Raw genomic sequence first — 24,668 nt, 5'->3', positions numbered from 1 at the left:
CTCGCATCAAGTATTGCAGGTGTGCTGTCAAGAAGACATAGGAGCCACAAGTTAAAATGCCAGACAAATATATAAGTAACCCTGCAAGAGAGAGACTCTGCTGCCACAGACCTTTCACATTGGGGAACTGGCAGTGTGTCCATGTGGAAAAAAAAAAAAAGGAGAAACCAGGGACTTACCTGCTGCTTTGGTTTTCAGTAGAGCTGATGGTCTGCTTGGTTCCCCAATTCCAACGCTGTTGCTGGCAACCACACGAAACTCATACTCAACCCAAGGGCTTAAGTCAACCACTGTTGCTTTGTGAGTCCTGCCATTAAGGACTTCAGGAACTAAAAGTAAGCAAATACGTCAATGAAAATGTATTTTTGGAGTAATTAATGGTATGTGCAAAAAATACAAGACAACTCTCAAATTGCTCACCTGTTGGAACTGACTGCCATCCAACTGAGAAAGGAGTCCTTGTCTGAACACTGTAGATCTGGACTGGACTATTATTATCTATTCCAGACTTCCAGGATAACACAGCAGTAGTGCTAGAAATATGTTCAACTTTAACATCTTCTGGTGGACCTGGGGGGCCTAATTTGAAAATAATTTTAAGACAAATGTATTTAAAAAAAAAAAAAGACTGATTGCTGGACTGAGTTGTGCAACTCTTACTTACTCAAGGCAGTGGCTTTATTCATGAAGGTGCATTTTCATAAAATTAGCACAATCTCTAAATAATGGCTTCATGCCTGTATTACTTTTTTTTTTTTTTAATTAATGGGGTGTTTTAAGTCAGCAAAAAATAATGTTTTCATGTTACCAAAAAGAAAAATACAAACAAGGGAATGATAGATATAATAATAAAATTTTTTATATAGAGAGAGACTGATAAAGTTTCCCAGTGTGTCTTTCATTGAACCATACAACATTTATAGAGTTCCTATGGAATTTAATGAAAACCAAGGAACCAAGGTTCAGCAAAAATGCAAGATGGTGCTTTATACAGATTTCTGATATCTGTTAGGGGTTACTGGACCTGCTCCCATCACAGCATTTCTCTTGCTGCTGGCAGTAAAAGGATTAGCAAAAACCTCAATCTTATCACTTAGTTGATCTAGAAAATGATCTTTCATATTATCTCCAAAGAGTGGAAAGGGGTCTGGTCTTTTGATTTTTCCGGCCTGCACTGTGACCCGGAGATGCTCAGCAATGGTAGGTGGCACCATTCGGCTGAAAGAAGAGGCCTTCCTGTCCTACCATGTTGAACTCCAAGGCAAGAAAAACTTACCTTCAAAAAAGGCTATGGCACAATTGTACAGATCTCCCATTGTGTAACTGAAATGTTGCATCATCATCCTAGGACTTTTCAAACAACAGCTGATGTTAAGAAATACTAATTCCTCCAGAGGATATAAAATCTACATTAACAGACATACCTCTTACAATTATATCTACTGCTGCAGATTGACTGTCTAAAGTTGTTTGTACCATGCACACATATTTCCCAGAATGATGTAGCTGAATATTTCTTATCATCAAATCCCCAACAGATTCCTGGAGATGCAAAGAAAGTAAACCAATCACTCACAACATGCTTTCCATACTGGACATTTTTATAAATTGCTCAATATTAATAAAAAAATTCAGCTTTTAAATTAAAATATTCATAGCTATCATCAGTTTCTTTCATGCGGACATTTTTATTATGGCTTCACAAATAACTCAAGTGCCTTTATGAAATTTAAGAAAGAAAAATAAATGGCTGCAGCCCTTGTAAAGAAACAATGATTTGCCATGCATATCAATAGCGATGGAAGAATTATGAAAAATGCTTATGTGGTCTAAAGACTGTGGCAACTAGTTTCATTAAGCACTAAAGAGTTTAAAAACTTACCCCTCCAATTCTTTCAAAATGATGTATTCCTCTTTTAAAATCAATTCTATTGCCATTGAATGACCATGTGAACGCCACATCAAGGGAAGGGTCATGAGACACCTGGCATGGAAGGACTATGCTTTCTCCAACTGTTACATCCATATTAGAAGGTGGAATAGTAATTGCAGTCTTTTCTGTGGAGACAAAAAAAAATCCTTTTTATTAAAATGCTTATAAAAATAGTAGATCTTGAATGAGTTTTGTGCCATTTGTGAAATGATGTAAAATTGGCCCAAATGTTCCATAATAAAGAAGATTATCTCTAATATGATGATGATTTGAGAAACTCTTACCCATGTGTAGCCTATTACTTCTGCAGTATCAATACAATGAGCACTCTGTGTGCTCTGAGAGCGAGCAGATGTCAGAGGCAACATTTTAAATTAGTCATATGTTACTTTGTAAAACCCATAGTCGATAGATATGATTTTGGCTTAAAAAGTGCAGAATTCATTATTAAGACTGTTAGAAATATGCCCACAGTTCTTCAGACTTGAAAATCCCTCCTTGCAGGAAACTGCAGCAAAAACAAAATCAGTATCTGTCTCTGCTTACTATATACATTGAGATCCCTAATCTATATTAATGTTAGCTGTACCTCACTGCAGTGTTTACATTACAGCTTCAGAGAAAATACCACAACAGACAGAAAAACTATCTGTGTAATCTTTTTTAACCCCTTACACTGGGAAACAAAGTTGCAGATCTTATTAAGGGAACTAGTAGTTTGCTGAAGGGGAAAGAAATGGATTTATATGACTTCACTTTTGTTGTTATGACTGGCAGATAGATTAGAGATAACAACCACTTTGTTGTAAGCAATTCCCTTGAATAAAGCTTTTGTGCATGAAAGTGTTATAAAATGGTGGGAACTGAGAGGCACATGAATAAAATGAGAGCAGAATCTATTCAACAATATTAATGCGTTCTGAAAATAATGTGAGAGGAGGAGAAAAAAATTTTCAGGAGCTGTATTAGTTTTGTGTTCATTCTGGCTTAACCCTGTGTGTTAGAAATGCACTTGAAAATTCGGGATTTTGGTTACCAAGGTCATGATTCCAAAATGTTCATGCATGACAGGGCACCCAACACCTTACCTTCAAAGTCATTTTTCTTCAGACTGTTACCATCATTGTGTTAACTGATTAATATGTATGTACACACAGGCAATAACCTGACCAGCTTCTTCCCAGCTTCTGAGCTGTGCTGGGTGAGTGATTGTTACAGCACTGGTCAAGTAGCAACAAGGTAGAATGTTGCATTTTCTGCCAGCCTTTCAAAAATAATAATAAAAAATAATAAAAAATCACTGGTTTCAGTGTTAAACCTGCTGCAGACATCATGTACCATTATCCAAGGAAAGTGAACAAAGAGTTTGTGTGATTTCTATTGTTATAGGTAAATAAGTTTTGTGGTTTTTTTTCTTTTCTTTTCTTGTTCCAGAATCATTAAGAAGCTGGCTGTCTAGAGAGAGCGTCAGAGGTTCTAGAGCTCAGACTTGGAACACTTTCTCAAATTTCTGTCTCTTCTGATTGCTCTTCATGACTACGTAAAACTGTCATCATGGCAGCACCATCAGTTTGTCTGAAGTCAAGGACTGCAGAGATGTGAAGGACTCAGATGACAGTCTGGAAGATACTTGATCATTAAATTAAAGCAATCTCTTCTTCTCCCTGGAAGCAGAGTGTCACATACAATAAATTCCAGATGATTCAAGGGCCATAGTCTCTGTTGGCACAACTCCACTGATTTCAGCACACATTGGCAAAAAACTTGGCTCCATAAATCTCAAGTGAAGTAATTCCATTGTGAAGAACAGGTAACTTTTATAGAATAATGTTGAAAAGTATCTGGGAACTACAGGACAATTCTACAAAGTTTTCTTTTCTTACTCTTTTTTTCCTCCACTATTATTCTCACAACTGAAATAGATCAACACGAATAACATAATTCTATGAAATTACATTACTTGTAGCAATGATGTTTTTTTTTTTTTTTGTAAAAAAAAAATCCATTTATTTCTATGGAAAAGTTGAAGAAAAACTAAGGAAGAATGATACAATTAGGATTGTACATCATTTGTAATCAGATTCAATAGTTACATTCTGAAACCCATAGAATAAAAATAACAAATGATGTAATTTTTTTAATTGTGAAGTTTTTAAGACTTTACCAGAGCCCATTGTCTGTTGTACGGGAAGGGGCCATTAGTTTGTTGTGATTAAACTGGTTGGGAATTTTTGGAAAGTCTTCTTCAAGAGAAAGTTCCAATACTATTATGGTTGCCTCATAAGGTCAGTAATATTTTTGTGCCATTATTTGATCACACTCCAAAGAGAGGATCAAGATCAAAAATAATAGAAATGATCAGAAATATAGATCAGAATAATAAAAAAGATCAGAAATAATAGAAATGCAATCCTGTTATGTAATGTTATTAGACAGATTCAAAATTTCAGAGATCATTTCTCTGTTAAAAACCTATTGAATGAGAAACTTAGGATAAATATTTTGAAGAAATGCATTCAATGGAACTCACTACTGAACTGATATTTTGGAACAACAGAACATAAAGGTTTCATCTTCTAACACGACAAAACCCAAAAATTACATGCTTCTAATTTCATAAGAACTGTACTTCCTTATTATCAGGAACCTATTTGCCTCCACCAAATAAATGTTGAAGACTGATCTTTTTGGAATTATACTGAATTTGTATATGATGTGTGTTTTTTAGCAGTGTTAGAAAAAAAAAAATTATGAGATTATCATCCTCTTGTGTCTCCTGTTCTAGCCTACTCATATCCAGCAATACTACTGATGCAGAGTGGTTCACTTGTGTGATAATTTCTGTTTCTTTTATGAAGTCGTCTTTAAGACTACTACCTCAAATACTTTTAAAAGCTTCTTAAAAGCTCTTGGATCTACATTATCTATCTATCTTGCTTAGCAACTTCAGACATGTATTATATGGCAAATCCCATTCCAGAGGAGAAAATAGATAAGATGTTGTGAGTGCTTGAGGTATAATAAAGACTTCTCACACAATGAATAAACAACTCAATGAGCAGCAATAAACTTAATTTGCACATTAGATATGCTTTTCGAAGTTCTGACATTTCAGTTGAAAATAATGCTGAAGCAATGAGGCCTATAATTGAACAGCCAAAACTTCTCCAGAGGGGAAACAAAAACAAATGTTCCCTGCAAACAAGATCATTTTTATACCATGTTGTTACTGAGTGTTTTAATAAACTTTGTAAATGCCAAACAAAATATTTTTTTCATTTTTTTTAATGTGATTTTCCCATATTGCTTCATTAGGATGTATATATGTGGTATGAGAAATGGTATCTAACTTTAATGAAGTCAGAGCTGCCTAAACCCTAAACTTCTTGGTTTATTCACTGCTAGCTGTGCTGTAACATCATCTCAGATTACACATTGCACTGCATCAATGCTAATTGCTCTTTCATAGTATGAGTATGAAGCAGTTTTAGACAGCTGCAGTAGGTTAGGAAGAAGGACATTCCTGCAGGCTACAGTAAACATTCTGAAGTCACGGGAAAAAAAAAAAAAGAAAAAGAAAAAGACAGAATTACAAATTGTATTTAATAACATGCTCTTTTTGTAACTGCAACCATTATTAATGTTAGCTCTTTTGCAAAACTGATAAATATGTTTACTATAATCTCACAAGTTCCACATTTTAACTTGTTCTTTTCATTTAAAATCAACAAATATGAATACATGTATAACATCTGCACTGAAAAGATCATCCAGGAACAAAGAGAAAGAAAACACGTTAAGTTTGTCTCTGTTTTTCTTCTTTTTTTTTCCCTCATTGATAAAACATCAGAGGATATAGAGCACATTCATTTCACATGCTGCTCACAGGAGCAGCTACACAAACAGTATCTCTTTTTATGTCCTCCAGCTCTGGACTAGCCCACCTGAGATATAAGTTGATACTAACACTTTTTACTAACGGAGATAGACCATCCATCAGAGTAGCAAAAACTTGAAGCAAAGGACTGCTTTGGATGTAATAGACTTTAATGTCTTCCATGATGCATTTATCTGTGTTTCAAAAATGAGTGAAAAACACTGCAGGGAAGACACACCCTGTAGAGCATCACTGCGCTGGGACCAGGCCAGGTGAAGCTGAGCAAAGCCACGTGCCCAAATGGTGCCCACTGCAGCAACCAGGGACTACCACCCATGTGGGACCTTGCACAAAAGGTCCTTTTCTGCCAGTGCCCACCTTCCTGGATCATGTACTAACTTTGTAGTTACACTATCCAGTATCTCATGAGTTCCCATCAGTCATTTTGTCTTAGAGGACTTACAATTTGGCTTTTTATAACTACCCATACTGAGAAGAGCTCACTTTCAAAGACTTTCAAAGAGACAAGTTGTTTTCTTTGTAAGGAGAGAATTTAAATTTTAGTCCATATTCATTATGGAGAAGAAAATAATGGTAATGTGCAAGGGGGATGTTCCTCATTCTTCCTTCAGAAAAAGACTTGCTTAGTTACATGGTTCTGTAGCTAACTGTCAAAATGGTTTAAGTGAAGCAAAAATAAAATGTAGGGAAATGTAAACAAAAAATCAAATACTTTCAGACTGTATCCAGGAAAACAAAATAGTCTAAAAGCAGAGAAGATATTCTGACAGATTCTTTACTTTATTGTTAATGCAGCAATTAGACTGGGGAAGGGCTGTGGAGGATGGACATTTTAATACTGAGAGTCAAAAGCCAAGTGAAGACATAAAGAATAGTTTTCACTTGGCTCTGATTTGTTTTAGAGTTTTTTTGCCAAAGTAGCACGCAGCAGCTGGGACGCAGAGGAGGAGTGGGTGGCTTTCGGATCTGCGGGGATGCAACATATGCAACGTATATCTGTGCAACATGTATCTGTGCTGAAGAAAATAAATCCACCTGATTTTGAGATTAATTCATAGTGTCTTATTTCTTTTTTACACCCCAGCTTTAAAGTCTCTTCTGAATCTCAGATGGGATAGAAATTATAAATGAGCTGAATAAATTCATGTAAACACATTGCACAGGGGCCACCAAACTGCAACAGTGCAGCCCATGTCTGTGACATCTACATGGTACTGCAGTGCAAATATCATTATTAATGCTACTGTACATTTCTGTTGGGAGACCTTGCTGATAAACAAATTGATCATCAAACTGTTGTGGTCATGAGGTTTCCCTTGCTGCAAGCATTTTAAGCTGTAAACTGCACGTAAAAACCTGTCACTACTGACTGGAATACTGACTGGCACAGTTTGGGGCATCCCAGTGAAATAAAAATAAAAAACAACAACAGCAAAAAACGCTTTCTAATATTCATAAAGCCCAAAGAAAAATACTAATGTACCTTTCACAGTCAGGCTCCCTGAATTTCTGGCAATTCCAAACTGATTTGTTGCTATACAGGTGTACACCCCGGCATCTGACTTGGTGATGTTGTAGAGCCTGAGACTGCCATCCTCAAGGAAGACGATCCTGGGAAAATAAACAAGGAAACACACAAAAAAATAAGAAAAAATACTTCTGTTACAGGAACTGTTACAAAAATTGAATGTTTTTTTCTAATATTTAAATGCCTCCAGTATGTTCTTTCTCTTCTACAGCATGCGGAATATGTATCAACTACTTTTCACCTCTTCTTATTATTGATTTCTATATTGGGAAAGTTGTATTGACATACTGGAATTGACCACTAACTTATCTAGTTCACTTGCAGTAAAATTAGGGGTCTCAAGAGAATGAAGGAAGACCCAACTTGTTACCTAATTGTGCTATATTTTACCATAGGGAGCTTTTTTTCCAGATCTCAACGTTCTGATGCTATACTAATGTTATGTCTGAGGCCAGCTGCCTGTGCAATTTTGTCAGGATTATTAAAAGACATTAGCAGACTAGCTGAGATGCTGAAATGCCATCTCACAAGCCAAAGAGCCAAATCAAATACACCGCTGTCTCACAGGGCCCTCAAATCACCTTGTTAGTCACTGTGTTGTTCACACCAGTTTGCTGAGGATTGGGTAAATTGCATTTAATAGTAATTTCAGAACCACTCCTGGGTCTTATGGACAAGATTAATTTCTAAGCTTGTTTACATGCCTCTTCTTGTCAATGAGATACATTAGGATATAAGCCAGTGCAGTGTTCAGCTTATGTTTTCTTTAGGTAGGCTTTCGTGGCATGCCAGGAACCTTTCTACTTTTACACACAAGAACAGAGCTTCAGGGTTTGGGGATTTCCTTCACAAATACACAGAATACACATCTAGCAAAGGTAGAGAGTTTCAAAATGAAAACTGAATTATCTAGGCAATGAACTTTAGGACAGAAAGTAATATTATCCCATAAAATTTTCTTTATTTTGTGCCAGTTCTTCCATCCACCTGTTGCCTCTGGTAGATGTTGAAGTTTTGGTTATTTTTCTGAGCTCAGAAGGACAGTGGGCCGAAAGGCATGAAGTTCCTTGAAGTCTCAAGAAAATGGGGTCAGGGTTTCCATGTAGAGCCCCTCCTGTCAGTGTGGCCCCTGTGTGAGCACACTGCTTAGTAGGCATCAGAGAACCTGCAGCTAACAGGGAAGAGCAGTGCTCAGACACTGCGTTTTCCTAGATCTGACAAAATCCAGATGTAAGTCATAAATCCAAGAGAAAAGAGGCTTCATTCATTCCAGTGCTCACAGAAGCACTGCATTATTCTTTTATATTCTTCTTTTAATTGACATTTAAATCTAATACAAGAATCCTTTTATAAAAAGAAAATATCTAATTCATGCATCACAGCTTGGGTATTTAATATTTATTACTGACAACATAAGATTGGATGATGTAATGAATTATTAAAGGAAACGAACAATAACAAGAGCAGAAGTTGAAGCTGGCAGTACTATCATAGCTGTTAAATCACAAAAACCATCACAGCATCTTGCTGTATTCCACTCTTGTATTTATATGCTTGTAGCTATAAGCATAACACACATCAAGCCTTGTTCTGCTTCCCATTACCCTCTCCCAGCCTCGCGGCTGATGGAGGGAAGCGCCAGACTCAGATTTCCAACCCTGTGTTGAAACACTGAGGACAACCCGGCCCGCAGCCCTGCCAGGGATCTGCAAAGCAGGGGCTACAGCAGATTCACAAGGTGGATGGAGGGGAGCACACCCATGGGGACAGGACGGTGGGGATGTGCTGTTCTGGAGGTCGTGTGCTCCATCCCCCCTCCATTTGCTCCCACTGCTGAACCAGCAGGACGCTCCACTGTGCCTCAGTGCTGATTGAATTCACCTTGCAATCTCCATATTTCACCAGCTGCGACGCATGCTGCTTCTTCCCTTCATTTCTCTCCTTGTAAAGTCCTGACTCTGTAGAAGACTTGCTCCTGCTCAGAGCCAGATTTAGGAGTGAGGAGCCCTGAGTTGGGACGTCTGCATGGCAGTGAGGACACTCTCCTGCCCTTCCAGCTCCTCCAGGGTGCTCATGTGGCACCTGCTCCCTGCAGCGTCTCTCACTGGGGTGTGGAGCTGAGAGGGGATGGGATTCAGGTTTGAATGAAAAATCTTTGTTACCTTGGCAATAATCACCAGCTACTGCAGTGGTTGCTTGCCTGCAATTTGTCGTATGATGAGAAAATAAGTTGGGGTTTAATAATGTATCATGTAACCACATTAATGTATCCGTTTATTAATATCATATATCCAAATACATCGGAGAGGAGCAAAATACAAATCAACAAAGTACACTCTTTAACGTAATGATGTATCAACCAAACAACATTTGCAGATAAGGAAGGATGAATAAGCAAGAAACCTGAGGTTATAAGTGCATCTCCTTGGTGTGGGGAGACACCCGAGGGCAGTATTTCAAAGGTGGGTTTAAATATGAGGAAACACTTACAGGTTTTTCACTTCTGCCTTTGCAATGTTCTTTGCATTAATGATGCATTTCTTCGCACTAGTTTGTACCAGCCGCAAGAAAACACTGTCATCAAAAACTGCTGGTGATAAAATAGTTGATTCAATTGACTGGTTAGCTAATGTATGGTGGCTTTATTACGGTGCCAACAGATACTCAAGCGTGGATCAGCAAATGCTCATAAATTGGATACCTGAATTATAAGTTATAATGAGACAACTTAGTGTCTCTCCCACCATCAAATATTGATGCCCTAATATTTTTCCTGCAGTTGTACCTAAAAGCTCTACGTACAGACTGGAATCTAGAAGTGGGTATGAGGCAAAAACAGACAATCCTAGTCCCCAGAAGCTTCCACTATAAGTAAATATCCAGGAAAAAAGAGTCTGTAAAAATACACAATAATAAAGGGAAGAATCTTTGAATGCACAGGCTCTGTGCTTAGCCCTCTAAGGATTACTGGTTATGGCTTTTTCACTGAAGTTTAGTGATGTCTAGTTTAGACTTTTTTTCATGTATTCTTTGTTAGGAATTGAGATCTGAATAATTCACAGCTTCGTGGTTTATTCACTAAGAGGGGTTTGTACCCACTCGAGTGCTGATGAGGTAATGTTTGATCTTTAGAAATGCTGTTCTGAAGCAATACTTCCACAACTGGGTGAGCTGGGGCTGGAATGGCTCTTTCAGCGGATCAAAACAGAGCTCAGCAAAGACAAGCCATGAGCTAACAAAAGCTTCAGAGCTGCTTGAAACAGAGGTCACGTTACCTAAAGACAATTAGGGAGCTAGCTGTAAATACAGTACTTGGGCAGAATTTATGTAAAAACACAATGAGATCTGGAGTAATTAGCTAGCAGAAAAGGGAATTAAAGGGGGAAAAAAAAAAAAAGTAATTTCCAGATGTACCAAGGTCTGTGTCAGGAGAGGGATGAGAAGGCAGAACACAGCAGAAAATCAACATGATGCATTTCAAATGCATGGAAAAAAGCTCTGCAAAATACTGACCCAGTTGCCATGAATGGCAAAGTTGACATAAACTTCCTCAGAGCCACGACTTTGTGCCATGGGTGGGTTCAGAGGGGCTGCACTTTGTCCTCTTCCATTTATCTTCCAAATAATGGCACTGCGATTCTGACGGTGATGGGAATATTTCCTTTAATGGGCTTCAGATCAAGCTCTTACAAACGGTTTAAAAAGAAGCTGTGAAATGCATGTCTCACCTGCTGAAAGGCTCGCTGAAAACCGTTACTTTTCACAACATTTTAGACTGCGTGAAGGCTATAGATAATAATTCTTACCATTTGCATCAGGAGACAAGGTAACTTCAAGTACTGTGACAAGACAGAAAAGTTAACTCGCCCAATATAGTGCAAGTAGAATGTTTTCTCTGCCAGAAAAAAAAAAATGGACTTTACTCCATAAGTAAATGAGTGTTTGTCAAGGGACAAACATCAAAAGATCTGCAGTGGAGCTGATAAATATGTCGCTGGTAAAGGAGGAGAAAGAAGAATGAAAGGAGCTACTTGGGACACAGCTGTTCATGAAGTCCTGTTGCAGCAAGGGATCGCGTAGGCATCTCCAACTTACAAAATGTTTCAGTGCTTATCAGGCTCGTGCTGATGCTGATGTTCCTGCCTGAATTATGCAGGTGCTACCTCTGGGTAAATAGCTCAATTAAGTAAAGACACTATGGGGAAATGAAGAGATGAAAATCCGGTGATATAAACTCATACAACGTTCCAGCACACACGAGCTGATTGGAAATGCTCTGAAATGCCATTCCATATGTAACCAGCCTGGGAACCTGCCCCACAAAGAGCTGGGTATGGTGGATGAAGTTCGCTTCAAGTGGATCATGCGAACGTAAGACAGCCGTCAAAGCCCAGTTTGAGGACACAGCCAGGCAATTCCCTACCTGGAGCCAGTGCCCATGGCAGAGGCAGGGCCTCACAATCCTCAAGGCACCAAGCGAGCACAAGTCCAGGGTTTGGCTCCAGAAGTGATGCCTTTCTGAGCAGGATGACAACTGATTTCAGGAATCGATCCAAAGCAATTTGAGCCTCCATGAACCTTCAGTCACACACCAGCTCGGGAGAAGTTTTTCCCCAGTTAAGCACGGTGTAAGTGGTGTCCTTTTGTTTGCTTTTAATTTGGTAATTTCATGGGATTGATCCATGTCCTCGTCCTCTCTGAGTGACTCCATTAATGTGAAAGATAAGTGCTACACGGGAAAAGGGAAAACGGGCTACCCAAGATCTGCTGGAGTCAAAACTCTGCGTAATGTTCAAAAGAATAGTTTGCAATGTTTCTGCAGAAGACATGAAACTGGGAAGAAGTGAGAGCTCATTAAAATTGTCACACATACTTTTTAAGTAAAGAACTTGAGAAATCAAGCAGGGATGATAGGTACAGCTTTTAATTAACCAGGCCAAACAAACCATCTCCGAAAGTGTTGTCTCATGTGAACAAAAGACTGTTGATGGCTATTTGCTTTGATCTTAAGAGCATGAAAGAATAATATGTATTTAGCAAGGCTGATAGAAAAATAAAATCTGAGAAAAGAAAGAGGTGTCAACTCATTAGATTTTGAAGTGTTTTGTGCACTGCTGTATTACTCAGCCTATCTGTTTTAGAGAGGTACAATTTTAATTCATGGATGTGAATTACATTAATTCAATACAGCAAATGTCTTTGAAATCTCCATCAAAATCAGCTGAGCTACACTGGTGTAATACTAGGGGTGATTCAAACCTATGTCTGCAGATTTCAGCACTTCCAGTAGTACAGTTATCTTTTCAAGGGCATAAAATAATTCCTTTCAAAATAAAGTAACCCTGATACTTGATGTAAAGATTCACCCTTCTTTTCTCCTCTCTGCCTCTAACATCAAGTGTCTGACACCTCATAATGTTATTGAAGTCATCATCACGGCACTGTGCAGATAAAAAGGGAGTATGCTGGATCTGATGAAATCAGAGGCAAAGTAATTTTTATTATCTGAGAAATCCTATTTGAAACCATGTCTTCGCAGTCTCACTTTAGTGCTCAAGAGCAAAACCACTGTTGCTTTCACAGGCTATGAAAAGCTATTGTTTATAAATGTCTTCAGGTATGCTAGCAGATGCTGAGACAATAACTGACTTTTCTAATTTTGCAAAGATTGGTAAGCATGAGAGAGGCTGAATTAAAAAGCACAAGGAGAAGCAAGCAAGGGACAGCCACTTGAACAGAGATCTCAAGTGACTCAGAATTCCTACTGATTTATGCAGATGTAAATGCGAGTAAAGTTTGACTGAGTGAATGAATTGTACCTGCTGATGACAGCTCTGGTATTTTTGAAAAGGTCCCACTGAGTCCCATCTGAGATCCAACTGTCTGTATTATATGTTAATGATCTTTGTACCTGTTTATCCTATCCTGAGTGTAATTTGTATGCTAATACTATTGCCATTTAATAAACTATGCTTAAATGAAGATTTTCCTTATCTGCATGCTGGTATAAATGAGCTTCAGAGTTGATTGACAATTAACTGGAAATAAAATAAATGCCATTAAACTCTGTGTTAACTATTTAGATCAAAACAAAATTACATAATCTATCTGAATAGTCTTATTAAAACATTTTAGAAAAGAATACCAATAGCAATGGTAAAAGGTGTCAATAAAACACTGTTCCTTTCTATTTCCCCGAATTTCTAAAATGTTCCTAAACCTGAACATTATTTTTGCATAGAATCTTCGTAATTTGGAACTACAAATATTTATTTTATGCAAATTTATACAGACATCTGAATTGAGTTTTACTCCATTGTGAAGCTTTGAGGCAAATTACAATATTTTCAGGAGACTGTACTCTCATTAACGTAAAACAGTGATAATTGCTATGCTGTCTTTAATGTACTTGTGATAAATGTGAGGCAAATGTCTTTACGTGCTGGCCAAAGCAAAAAGTAGGAAAACCACCATGTTTGTAGATATGTGCCTAAACCTACTGAAGTATTATGTCTCAAAACTTGCAGCTGTGGAATACTGGGCAGCAGCATCTCTATGCATATGGGAAAGAAAGACTTGCCAACCAAATAGCTAGTTTGATAATGGACCAAAACAAAAGATAACCCCCCCAAATGTTTTAATCCCTTCAGCTTTCTAAATCACTGCAATAATTTTTAACAGACAAACACTGCTCTTCCTTTTCCCACATAGGTAACTTGGTCTCCTGTCGTATTTAGCAGATATGGCCCATTTATGGGTCCTCTCTCCCGTGTGTCTGTCCTCATCCTATCTGAAATCTAAACAGCTGATGTCATGAGATTTCATATAACCTAGACCGAGACAGGAGCCATACCTTAGCAAGTCCAGCCAAAAAGGTCTCTCTCAGTTACAAGTCTAGTTTGTGGACAGGGCATAATAAAACATGGTATTTATCTAGCTGTACATCAACCAGTCTGAACATTCATAAAAGAAAAAAATGATAGTGGTAAAGTAATACACTAAGAAGGAAAGGATCAGGAGCCAGACTGCAAAATTCTGTGGTGAGAATCCAAGTAGAAAATAACCTGAACTGTGAGAGAAAAAGGTTGCCATGTTTTCTATTTGCCAACAAATTCTGTTGCTTTTATAAGATCTTTACAGCTCTGGTACATTAGAGAAAAGTTCTTCCAGCACAGGATGGTATGCCCACACTACTACTATTCAATCTAATCCCACTATTAATCATTATTTTTATGATTTGGATATTATCAGGAGTTCAGAGGCACCCATTCATACATCCAAATTCACTCTAGATGTAAAACTAAGACCTTAATATGGGACTTAAGTGGAATTTAAACAGTACATAAGGCCCTGAATTACCCTGTGTGTGGGAGTTTAATTCACTTAGAGAAATCTTCTTCCCTATCTGCTTGTCAGAACGTATTTCAAAAAATAAAAGTACAATAAAACCTGCAGTTAACTTCAAATTGTTCCGTATATACTAGCAGCAAGTGACACCAGGTACACAGCGTGGTGCTCACTTGTTTTCAGAAACCCTGAACCAGCACGTTGCATGCACGCATACACATAAGAGATGTGCAGCATTGGAGATGCTCTTGCTGTAGGTGTATTCTAATGTTGAAGTGATTTTTTAACAATCACGAAAGGGATTTTGGAACAAGTAGTCCAAATTCCCAAGCTCGGGCAAACAATTCCTAGGAGAGCAAAAAAGGAAGGACCAAAATCCACGTTCTTCTCCACTCAGGAGCTCTCACTGCTGCTTTGCCATTGACTTGCTCTCTGAGCTCATCCCCTGAATCCCTCTGCTCTTCTCCTCAGCCTGACTGCATTCATCTTTGGTCATTTCAGCTTCCACAACGACCACTCTTATCTCTGCACGTGTCCTTGCTCCCGTGTCTTTAGGTCTCATTACTTCCAGCTTTCTCTACCCCTTGACTCGGTTACCTCTTGGTTTGCAGGAAACCCTGAGGCAATCCCCAGATTGTCTGCAGAATTTGTGCTTAACATGACCTATAATGGTTGGACTCTGTGTGTTTCACTGAAGCCTTAGACCCACAGCCTTTCTCAAAATAACACAGAACATTGATATTTTGTCATTTTTATGTATGACTAATATGCTACCTCTTCTATGGGTCCCTTAAGCAGCTCTGTCATTCACTGAAAATTTGAAAAGATTTTTAGTTTTCATAGAAAAGATGTAGTAAAATATTGGTATTTCTTTGCAATAAAATCCCGATTTCCAACAACTTCTCATGTATTCAGGCTCCAGCACATGCTAAAGCAGAGGTGTTAGTATCCTCTTACAAAAGCACTAGCCACATTTTCAAGGTGCTGGTTCCTATACTTAGTCTCATGTAGTTCTTCACACTAAGAAAAATCCCAGAAACTCTTTGTCTTTCCATTCACATCTAGAGTATAACTGGCAACAGCTACCCATTTACCTATCATGCTAATCAATAACATCCTACGGCGTCTTGGATACACCATATCCCCAATACACCCTGATCTAGCCATTGCCTCTCATGTCACTTTTAGGTCAAAATTTTTTCCCTCAGGAATCTTTTATCTGGTGTTTGTGCAGTGCATGTTTTTCATCCACTGCTCATATTTCTGTATGCTACGGCAATACACACAAGAATAAGTGCAACAGTAATGATGTGCATGGCAGTACAACTTGGATTAGAAGAGGATCACAGAAGGTTGCATTCTCTCATTATTTTTTGTGCGAACTCCTAATTAGGAACCTTGATTCAAAGCCTGTTGAAGTCAATGGAAAAGCTCCAGTGAGATTAGCTGGCTTTGGATCAAATCCTAAACATCAATCAGAATATGTGCATGAAGCAGGGACAGAACATGAACTGAAAGAGAGAGAGGGCACAACACTGACACTCACTGGGGCTTAGTTTATTACAACTCCATATGACATGGAAGAGTGACAGATTGCTTGGGACATCTCAGCATGTAGGACAGCCCCTCGGAAAGGCTCACCTTAACAAGGTTCCCAGGAGTTGACTAGGAACAATTTAAAATTGTATTACAGAGATGTCATACAGAAGGGAAACTGTAATAAGTCCAGTATCATGCAGGTTGTCACTCTTCCTTAAACATGAGAACATATGGTTCATTTGCTTACTTGATGCTCACGCTATCTGATGTGCTAAACAGTATTACATTAAGTAGTCAGTAATACATGATGAAATTAGGTTTATTGGCTTGTTCCATTATGAAACTCTCTAAGGAGAGAGAAAAAAAATAGAAGAAAAGCCCTTTTCTTATGTCTTCCTCTGCACTAATATTCTCTGTCTTCTGCCTGCCAGAGTTTCATGGGGTCAAGTAGCAATGGGGGGCCCCTCCTGCCTTCTCATTACTTTACAGTGGATTGAGTTCAAATGGAAAGATAACAGAAGAAGAAGAAAGGGGGAAAACAAAGGAAAATAAGATTAAGAAGAAAAATAAAATATTCTTTTTCTTCCCCTCCTCTGTTCTCATTCTTCCTTCCCCCCGTATCTCCTTCCTCATCTTTCACACAGTCATAAGCTTTCGCCTCCCCTGCCTTCCGTCTCCTCTTGGGGGAAAAGAGAGAATTAACTAGAAGCATGAAAAACACAAAGAAGGAAAGACTGAAGGTACTTCAGGTCAGTCTGAGGCATTTTCTAGCATTCCTTTGATTGTAAAACTTTTTTTTTTTTTTTTTGTAATGCCAATTTTAGCAGTTTTGCTGGATCACCAAACATTTCTGCTCATTTTTACTCACTCTTCAGTGAGTATTGTCATGGTTTATGGTCCTGCTAGATTCAATGACATTATTGAGAAGTAAGCCTGGGAAAATGCTTGTATACTTATACTTACATGCAACAGTGAAAACAGAAAAACAGCACTGCTGTTAGCAAATAAATATTCAGGAAGTATATTACCTCCACCCTTACTGGTCTTTTGCAATATCTTTTCTGCTATCATTCATGAAAAAAAGGAAGACCATTCTAATCTGAATGTGAGATATTTTTAGCCAGAATACAGAATATTCCTTGCAGCTCTCAGCATTCCATTGGGAAGGTGTAAGGATGGTTTTTGTCCAGTTATCAACAAATACGTTGTACTAGCATGGCCTAAGAGATGAAAAAACAAAGCAATTCTATTCAGTAAGCTCAGGTTTTGCAGGAGTTTCCATATCTTAGTATGCAAACCCAGAACAACCACAGAAAGCAGACAGGTAAATCCATGTCTTTGATTTCTGTCAGTTTAGTTGTTAGCAAGGAATGGAACTGAAGTGATTAATCAAATTTAGCAGATGTGGAATCAATTCCATTGGTTCCCTAAGCAAAATTAGAAATTCATCAAGGGAGAAGCTTAATTTGTATTCATGTTGACTTACAGCGATGATGTCTAAGATATCTGGAATTACTCTGATTGCTGATGCCCACACTTCAAGTGCTCTATTTAAAAACTAAAATAGGAAATGAACTTCTTTACAAGCACGCAGACGTTGATAAGATAGAAGAGTTAAGGCATATCATCAAAGCTATGCAAACCTTCTTGTGGTAGAAAAACAAGGATAAAACGGAGATACACTTAATCCAGGCTTCAAAAACTGGACTTAAAAAATAAAATAATAGTAATATTAATATCCCATTCCTATTCACCTCGCCATATTGCTGTAGAAAGCTGGGAATAGGATAGTAAAAGTTAGAATAGCATAAGAAAGTACTTCACATATGAAACTTGCTACCAGCATACAAATGCCTATACTATCTTTATCTGCAAACAGTGGGTGCATAAATCAGGGTGGTTTGTGGCACAAAACAGCATGACAAGCAAAGCTTCTCTTTGCCTGTGCGACTCAACTAGTCTGACTTCAGTACAGGTTTCTTTTTTTCAAACACTGTAGGTGTTTCATTCCTCCTGCTTTGTTCATCTAAAAGTTAGGCATCTCATTTGAGATAGAGGTGCCTGCCAAGAAAAAGTAAATAACTACCTTAGACTGCATATTGACTTCAGCTAAATAAAACTTAAGTGACATCAATCTTCTCCTTTGTTAGTAGACTACTACAAAATTTGGGATTTTCAATCCATTTTGTTATGATTCCTCCCCAAGCAGGATTTTTATTTTATTTATTTATTTAAAATAATGGATATTCTGGAAGGTTTCAGTACAAGCTAAACAAACAATGCTGACATTCTGGTAATTGAAATGTTTCACTGCAGCTTGTTGAACTGCCCTGACACATTTCTTTTCAAATTGGTTCAAGCTGAAATGCTATTTCACAGTGCAATATGCTTTATATGTTTTATTTGATTGGTAGATTGAGGACTTCTCATGTTTATCAATTAATTGCCCTTTTTTTTTTAACTCCTCCTTTCTGTAATTCCAACAGCAGTCCACAAGAAGACAGACTTTTTTAAATTTTTTTTTTTTTTTTTTGGTGGAGGGAATGATGTGTATGGGGTAGGGGAGAGACCTGACTCCAAACAGCGGAGCAGCAGAAGAAAAACACAAGTGGACAGCAGCTGTGCACTCTCAGAAGGTTGTAGAAGAGTGGTCCTGCCCCGGTGACTGACAGAGCAGCTCAGATGCAACATACAGCTGTGAGAGGATCCAGCCCTTTAGCTAATGAAACCTGCTGGGTTGTTGCAGCTCTCTTGGTAGCAGGAGAGAATCCCCCTGAGCCTGAGCCTCCAAGGGGCAGCTGTAAGACCTCAGCAATTACCAGATAATTTTTCTAACCCTTAGTGGTAGTCTCCGATCACAACATCTGCTCAGTTTTCTTTGCATAAGGTTATTGAAAGACAGCTTTTCTTTTCAGTGCTCAATCACTCTGCCATATTTCCTTTGAGAAATGGCAATAACTTGAATGTAAAATACAAAAAATAAATTCTCTCTCCCGTGCCACACTTACCAGGTAGAGCAGTTTTGTTTATGGCAGAGAATCAATTACCATCCTTCACTGCGATGGGGCTGAAGACTGTCCTACAGGCAAGACCAGGAGCCAACAAGTATTGAGCATATTTTATTAACCCCTAAACATACTTCTTGTCCAGTCCCCAGAAAAGACCTGAAATTATGAATATTTGCTTTTTACTGATTATTAATGCATGGGAAGTGCTGCATATGACTAATGCATTCTTTCAGCCTACCTCATTTCTTTGTTTTCCCTTTGCTATCTTCATTTAAATTCTGAGTGGAGTGAATCACATATGTTTATATGCATTCACTACAGTGTTTGGGGATCCTTGGTTCATGCTGAGGGAACAGCACCTCTCCCTGGTAAGTAAACAGGGTTCCAATTCCCATTTATTAAAATGTTTAAATCAATTTAAAAAAAAAAATTTCACTGGTCCTGAATCCACTGAAGATATGACATACATTCATAATGAAATCAGTGTCTAGACTTGCAAATTTGCTTTAATATATGAATTGTTCCTTTCCACTCTTTTCCACTTTTCCTCAGTGGGTCCATGAGATGATAAAAGTGAGGTGTGAGATGAAGAAAATTCCCTTTGGATTTTATTGAGACTACATAACAGAAAAATAGCTCCTATCTGTGTCAAAATCCCCAGCTTGGGAGTTCATAGCATTACGTTTGTTCTTTCTCTCTGCTGCATTTAATCTCCACGTTAACTAAAATCCAAAGCACATGCCAGGAAAAGGTCTTGCATTTGGCAAAGGGCAAATAAATCTCTTCCAACTTTGACAGAAGCCCATTGGACAAGTGGCATTGCTCCCAAAAGCCCATTTCACAAAAATTGGATTCAAAGGAGGAGGTTAGTTGCACAAAAGAAATCTTGAAGCTGTACTAGACGATATGAAGAAGCTGACTAGAGGAATCATATGAAGAGAGAGAAGGCATAAACAAGGATTAGCCAACGATGAGATGCCTTTTGATTCCTGTAGCTGATAATCTCACGCTGCCTCTCTAAAGTGGCCAGCTGCACTAGCCAAAAAGAAACACCACTATTCAAAATGTGACCCATATGAATGAGGGTGAAAATAAATTATTTTGGAGAAGTATGAAATAGAATACTCAATGCAGAAGGAACATCGAGAAGAGGAACAGTAAGCAGACCCTATATATGTATGTTTTCTTTCCCATTTAATGTAAAAATTGATTGGGGAATTTTTTTTGAAGGACTTGTGTATGATTCAAATGTAATAAAGCATTCTATATCAGTTAAGGTATACAAATAGAAGATCCAGGCAAAGATGTTTTTGAACTACAGAGAAGACAGAGGAGAGGAATGGGGCAGGAAGAAAACATCTTAGAAGGCTGAGGACCTTCACCCAAGTACTGCAGCTTCGTAAATATAAAAAGGCTTGGCAGAAGAACCCCAGAGGAAATCAAGTAGAAAGTATTTCATGGTGCCTTTATTAATAAGATGGATAGTCTATTAATTAACTTTTCCTAGTTAGCACATCTATATTTACACACTTAAACTGACATTAATATAAAGCAGTGTTATGTGATATTAATAGCTCAGAGGTTCAGGGACAGCAGTAACTATGCATGCATGACCATCATAAACTATTATCACAAGTGAAAGGAAGAAGGTGAAAAAGAACGAACACCCTTTTTCCCTTAGGGTGAAATAGGTCTAGTTGCACTATTTCTATAACAAAAGATTGAATTTGTCCAAATCATTCTCAGGAAGCTATGTGGTTTGACTTATTTTGCAGTATGTCCATCACTGTTTTGCTCTCAGAACCCTAAGGGACTGATATTTCCTTTTTTTTTTTTTCCAGCATATATAGCCCAACCAGATTTTATAAACATAGAAAAGGAATCCACATAGACTATAAATGCTGCATAATGAAATGTGAGCAGATATAAGGAAAGCTTTAGTTAAAACAGCGCATCTGTATGGTACATGTCAGGATTTAATCATACATACAGAAAGACAGAGCAGGTTCGTTCTTTTTTATGAGCAAAGATATGTGATTTTAGTACTTTAATTAGCTGTGAAGAGAAATTACAGCCACACAGATCCTCATTTCATTTCTGCTTTCTATCAAAGATCTCTGGAAAAAATACCGTATAGATGATTTATTTTCTCTTCTTTAAAACTGTGTCATTATCTATTTTGTCATTTAATAATCAAAAAGCCTCATAAATTCTACTTCGCACCAGTGGACACACTGGTAATATTGTTTTGCGCATGGAGTGTTTAAAACCCCTTGCATTTGCCTCAGTGCAAATCTTGCTCCTTTTGTTTGCTTTTGCTCAGCAGCAGAAGGCCTTCTGGGATGCTCAAAAATTACAGCATGCTTATAATTGTTAGTAAATTAATACAGAAGTACAAGTAAATATGGCACGCAGTATGTAAATATTTTATTTTTTTTTATAAGCAGATCAGATGGGGAATACCATGGTGCTGGAACTAGCAAGGTCTAGGCTTAATTCAGTTATTTGAAATGCAAGTTCTAGATGGTGCTCTTCTTGCTCCTGTACTCAATGTCAGAGCTCTCCCATGGCAAGCTGCATAATGGGAATGTTTTCTGTGTCCTATAGGGGTTGCATACAATAGGAATGAATAGGCTTCTTTTGTGGAACAGACCATACAAACAAAATGCAAATAAAAGATTTGACTGAGCACTAGTTGGGAAAATATTTTTAGTTAATACCTGAGCAGTTAAATAGAAAATAAAACTGGCATTATTGACAGGACGGAAAAAATCAATGGAAAGTTCTCTACAGACTCTGGCACAGATTGCTTACCCATAGCTTTGTTTTACTGCAACTACCTATGTGAAATACCTCTTTCTCAGCTTTGCATTTTCCACATCTACTCAAATTTACTTTTATTAACAATGTATACAACTTCAACATGAGATAGGAAACTGTTTCTTTGGGTCACATTTTTAGATAAGGGTGTTTTAATGAAATATAATAATTTTAATTCTTATGTCACACAAACATATCCTTGAGCAACTAGTGTTATATGCAAAATCTGGTGTTTGATTTCCAGACCTTTATGAATTACTGATTCTGTTTTCAGTCTTTGCAAATGGGATAAAACAGCATTGCTGTTATATTCACGAACTGAAAGAGATAAAAAATTACAGTTCTTAGATGCTTGTCCATTTCACTCATCTACCAGCATTTCTACATGGAAATAATATCATGGTTACACACTGTTTACCGTTCACAACTTACATTAAAAGCAAGTTATTGACTTAAGTTAGTGCTTTCCTGTGTAACTGGCATTGGCATATAGTACTAAGCATAGTTTGTGGCAACCCACAAATAAGCTATCAGCCATGTTAGACCCAATGTCAGTAAAGTTCTGCCTAAGACCATGCAACTACACATTGGTTGGTGAGGGAGCATACTGGCATATTGGTCCAGTGGCTAAAACCTGCCTAAACAGAGAAGACAGGGGATCTGTAGGGTGATTTTGATATGGGTTATTGTACAACCTGTACAGCTGCTAAGCAATTATGCTGCAGCCTGAGGGTATATTCCACTTCTCTGAAGCCTCCACTGATGTCTCCTACATGAAGCTGATTCACTCAGGCTTTGCATGTGGTAAACAGTCAGCTCTGATAGTATTGCAGAGAATTAACTGTTGATGAACACGAGCTTATGTATCATACAATTACCCGAGTGTATTCAGTTTGTCTTTGTTCTCAATCAGCTTTATAGCTGCAGAACTGTATGGCCACTGCTAAAGAAGAGCAGGCCTCTGGCATCAAAGTTTTCTGTCAATGAGCTGTCAAAAGCAATACTAAGTCAGCTGTGTTTCGGTGATGTTTAAATGATATTAAAACAGAACACCCAACAATCCAGCAACTGGTTTATTACAGTACCTTTTGTTCTGCCGCAGCACTTCTGAGCCCTTTCTCCAGTTAATAACTGCTCTGGGAGAAGCACTTGGTTTACAACCAATTGTAACTTCACCTCCAACTTGAACGATGGAGATTTTTTTCACGGGATTTTTTGAAAAATCAGGGGCTGCAGCTAAAAATAAAGAGCAGAATGGTATGCAGTTGACAAGTTATTAAATGAACTAGCTAATTTCTGAGTAACGTAGTAGGTGAATCCAATAATTGCTTTGCTTTTAAGCTTTCTTCGAGAGTAGATGTATCAAATGTGAAAAATATATTTAAATACCAAAGCACAGAATTCATTGAGTCTCATTTATGCTGCTGTTCCTAAAGTCTCCAGTCACACAATCCTTCCTCAGGATTCTCTGCAGGCTGGGAGAAGGGGTCTATCTGCAGAGAAGGAGGTTCCTGAGCAAAGCTACAACAGCAGCATAAATACTTTTCTGATCCTAGCCACAGGTATTCATCTGCAGAGTTTAGAGCATGTATTTAAAATTTATCAATAATTTTCTCTTCATCAACTGACTCAAAGTGTATGCACAGATGTGCAGTATTTTATGGGAAAATTCTCCTTAAGAACTACAACAGTGAGGTACTCCTTAAGTCAGTGTTTTAGCACTTTCAGCAGTACTTGGCTGTAGAACAACCTTTATATTTGCATATTGATAGTGGAACACTTATATGAAAAATTTCTATTTTATGTGCTTCTCTGGTAATCGTTTAGATTATTTGTTGTATGTTATTTACTTTTATATACACATTTGCCACATTCTTTAATGTAAGAACTATTTTTCCCACTTCCTGAAATGATTTTTAAAACTTCAAAATAGCTATTAATAACTCAAAATATTAAGGGAAAAATAGTATTCTTTAAACTTGAGTGCATGTAAAAAAAAGACTACAAATGGGATTAGGATTTTCCCCCCCAAACCAGCCATGAAATCCAAAAACTTCCCACATGGCTCTTGAAGCACAAAGAAATAAGAACGTGCTTGAACTGCCAGGTGGAAATTAATCTAGTTATTTCTTAATTTCAAATTTTTGAAAGCAGTGTCCTACTATAATCAGTATCTTCATTTTAATGACATTTACTCACCTATCACCCGCAACTCGGCATTAGCATAAATAGTATCATACTTGTTTTCTGCTACACATTGATACAGGCCCGAGTCTGACATATTCAGCATCGGTATGGTAAGAGTTCCATTGTCTATTTGGATTCTCTCCTGATAAAAGAAAAACAAACAAAAAACATTGACAGAGCCAATAAATGTACAATCCCAAAGATTTTTGGTATCATGCCGATAATTCAGAAGTGGAAATATATTTTTGGAAGTCACGTAGACAAACGCATCAGAATTACAATGCATACATCAGTTATGATGGACGTGTTTTCAGACCCTAACTCTTCAAAGCTTTTCAAGGCACATGAGGCTGAGTCACTGCCTTGGGCAGGTATGCCCAGATGTTCCAGCTGTGGCATGTGTTTGCC

The 24,668-nt window shown here is 37.8% G+C and overlaps 1 protein-coding gene across 15 annotated transcripts in view; it reads right to left on the bottom strand.

Annotated features, from left to right (window-relative positions):
• CNTN6 (contactin 6) overlaps nt 1-24,668 on the bottom strand; it is a 143,443-nt gene that overhangs the window by 15,030 nt on the left and 103,745 nt on the right. For all 15 annotated transcript variants that reach the window (XM_083795181.1, XM_083795180.1, XM_083795173.1 and 12 more), the window contains 7 exons: nt 24,273-24,402; nt 23,159-23,309; nt 7,315-7,442; nt 1,883-2,058; nt 1,425-1,542; nt 421-579; nt 180-329 (listed from right to left, as the gene is read on the bottom strand). In XM_083795181.1, the coding sequence (XP_083651307.1) occupies nt 180-329; nt 421-579; nt 1,425-1,542; nt 1,883-2,058; nt 7,315-7,442; nt 23,159-23,309; nt 24,273-24,402 (1,012 nt within the window). The remainder of the gene's footprint in view (nt 1-179; nt 330-420; nt 580-1,424; nt 1,543-1,882; nt 2,059-7,314; nt 7,443-23,158; nt 23,310-24,272; nt 24,403-24,668) is intronic.

This window comes from Anser anser (assembly GCF_964211835.1).
Source record: "Anser anser genome assembly, chromosome: 12".
In the NCBI taxonomy this organism is placed as follows: Eukaryota; Metazoa; Chordata; class Aves; order Anseriformes; family Anatidae; genus Anser; species Anser anser.
This window is presented reverse-complemented; position numbering and strand designations above follow the sequence as displayed.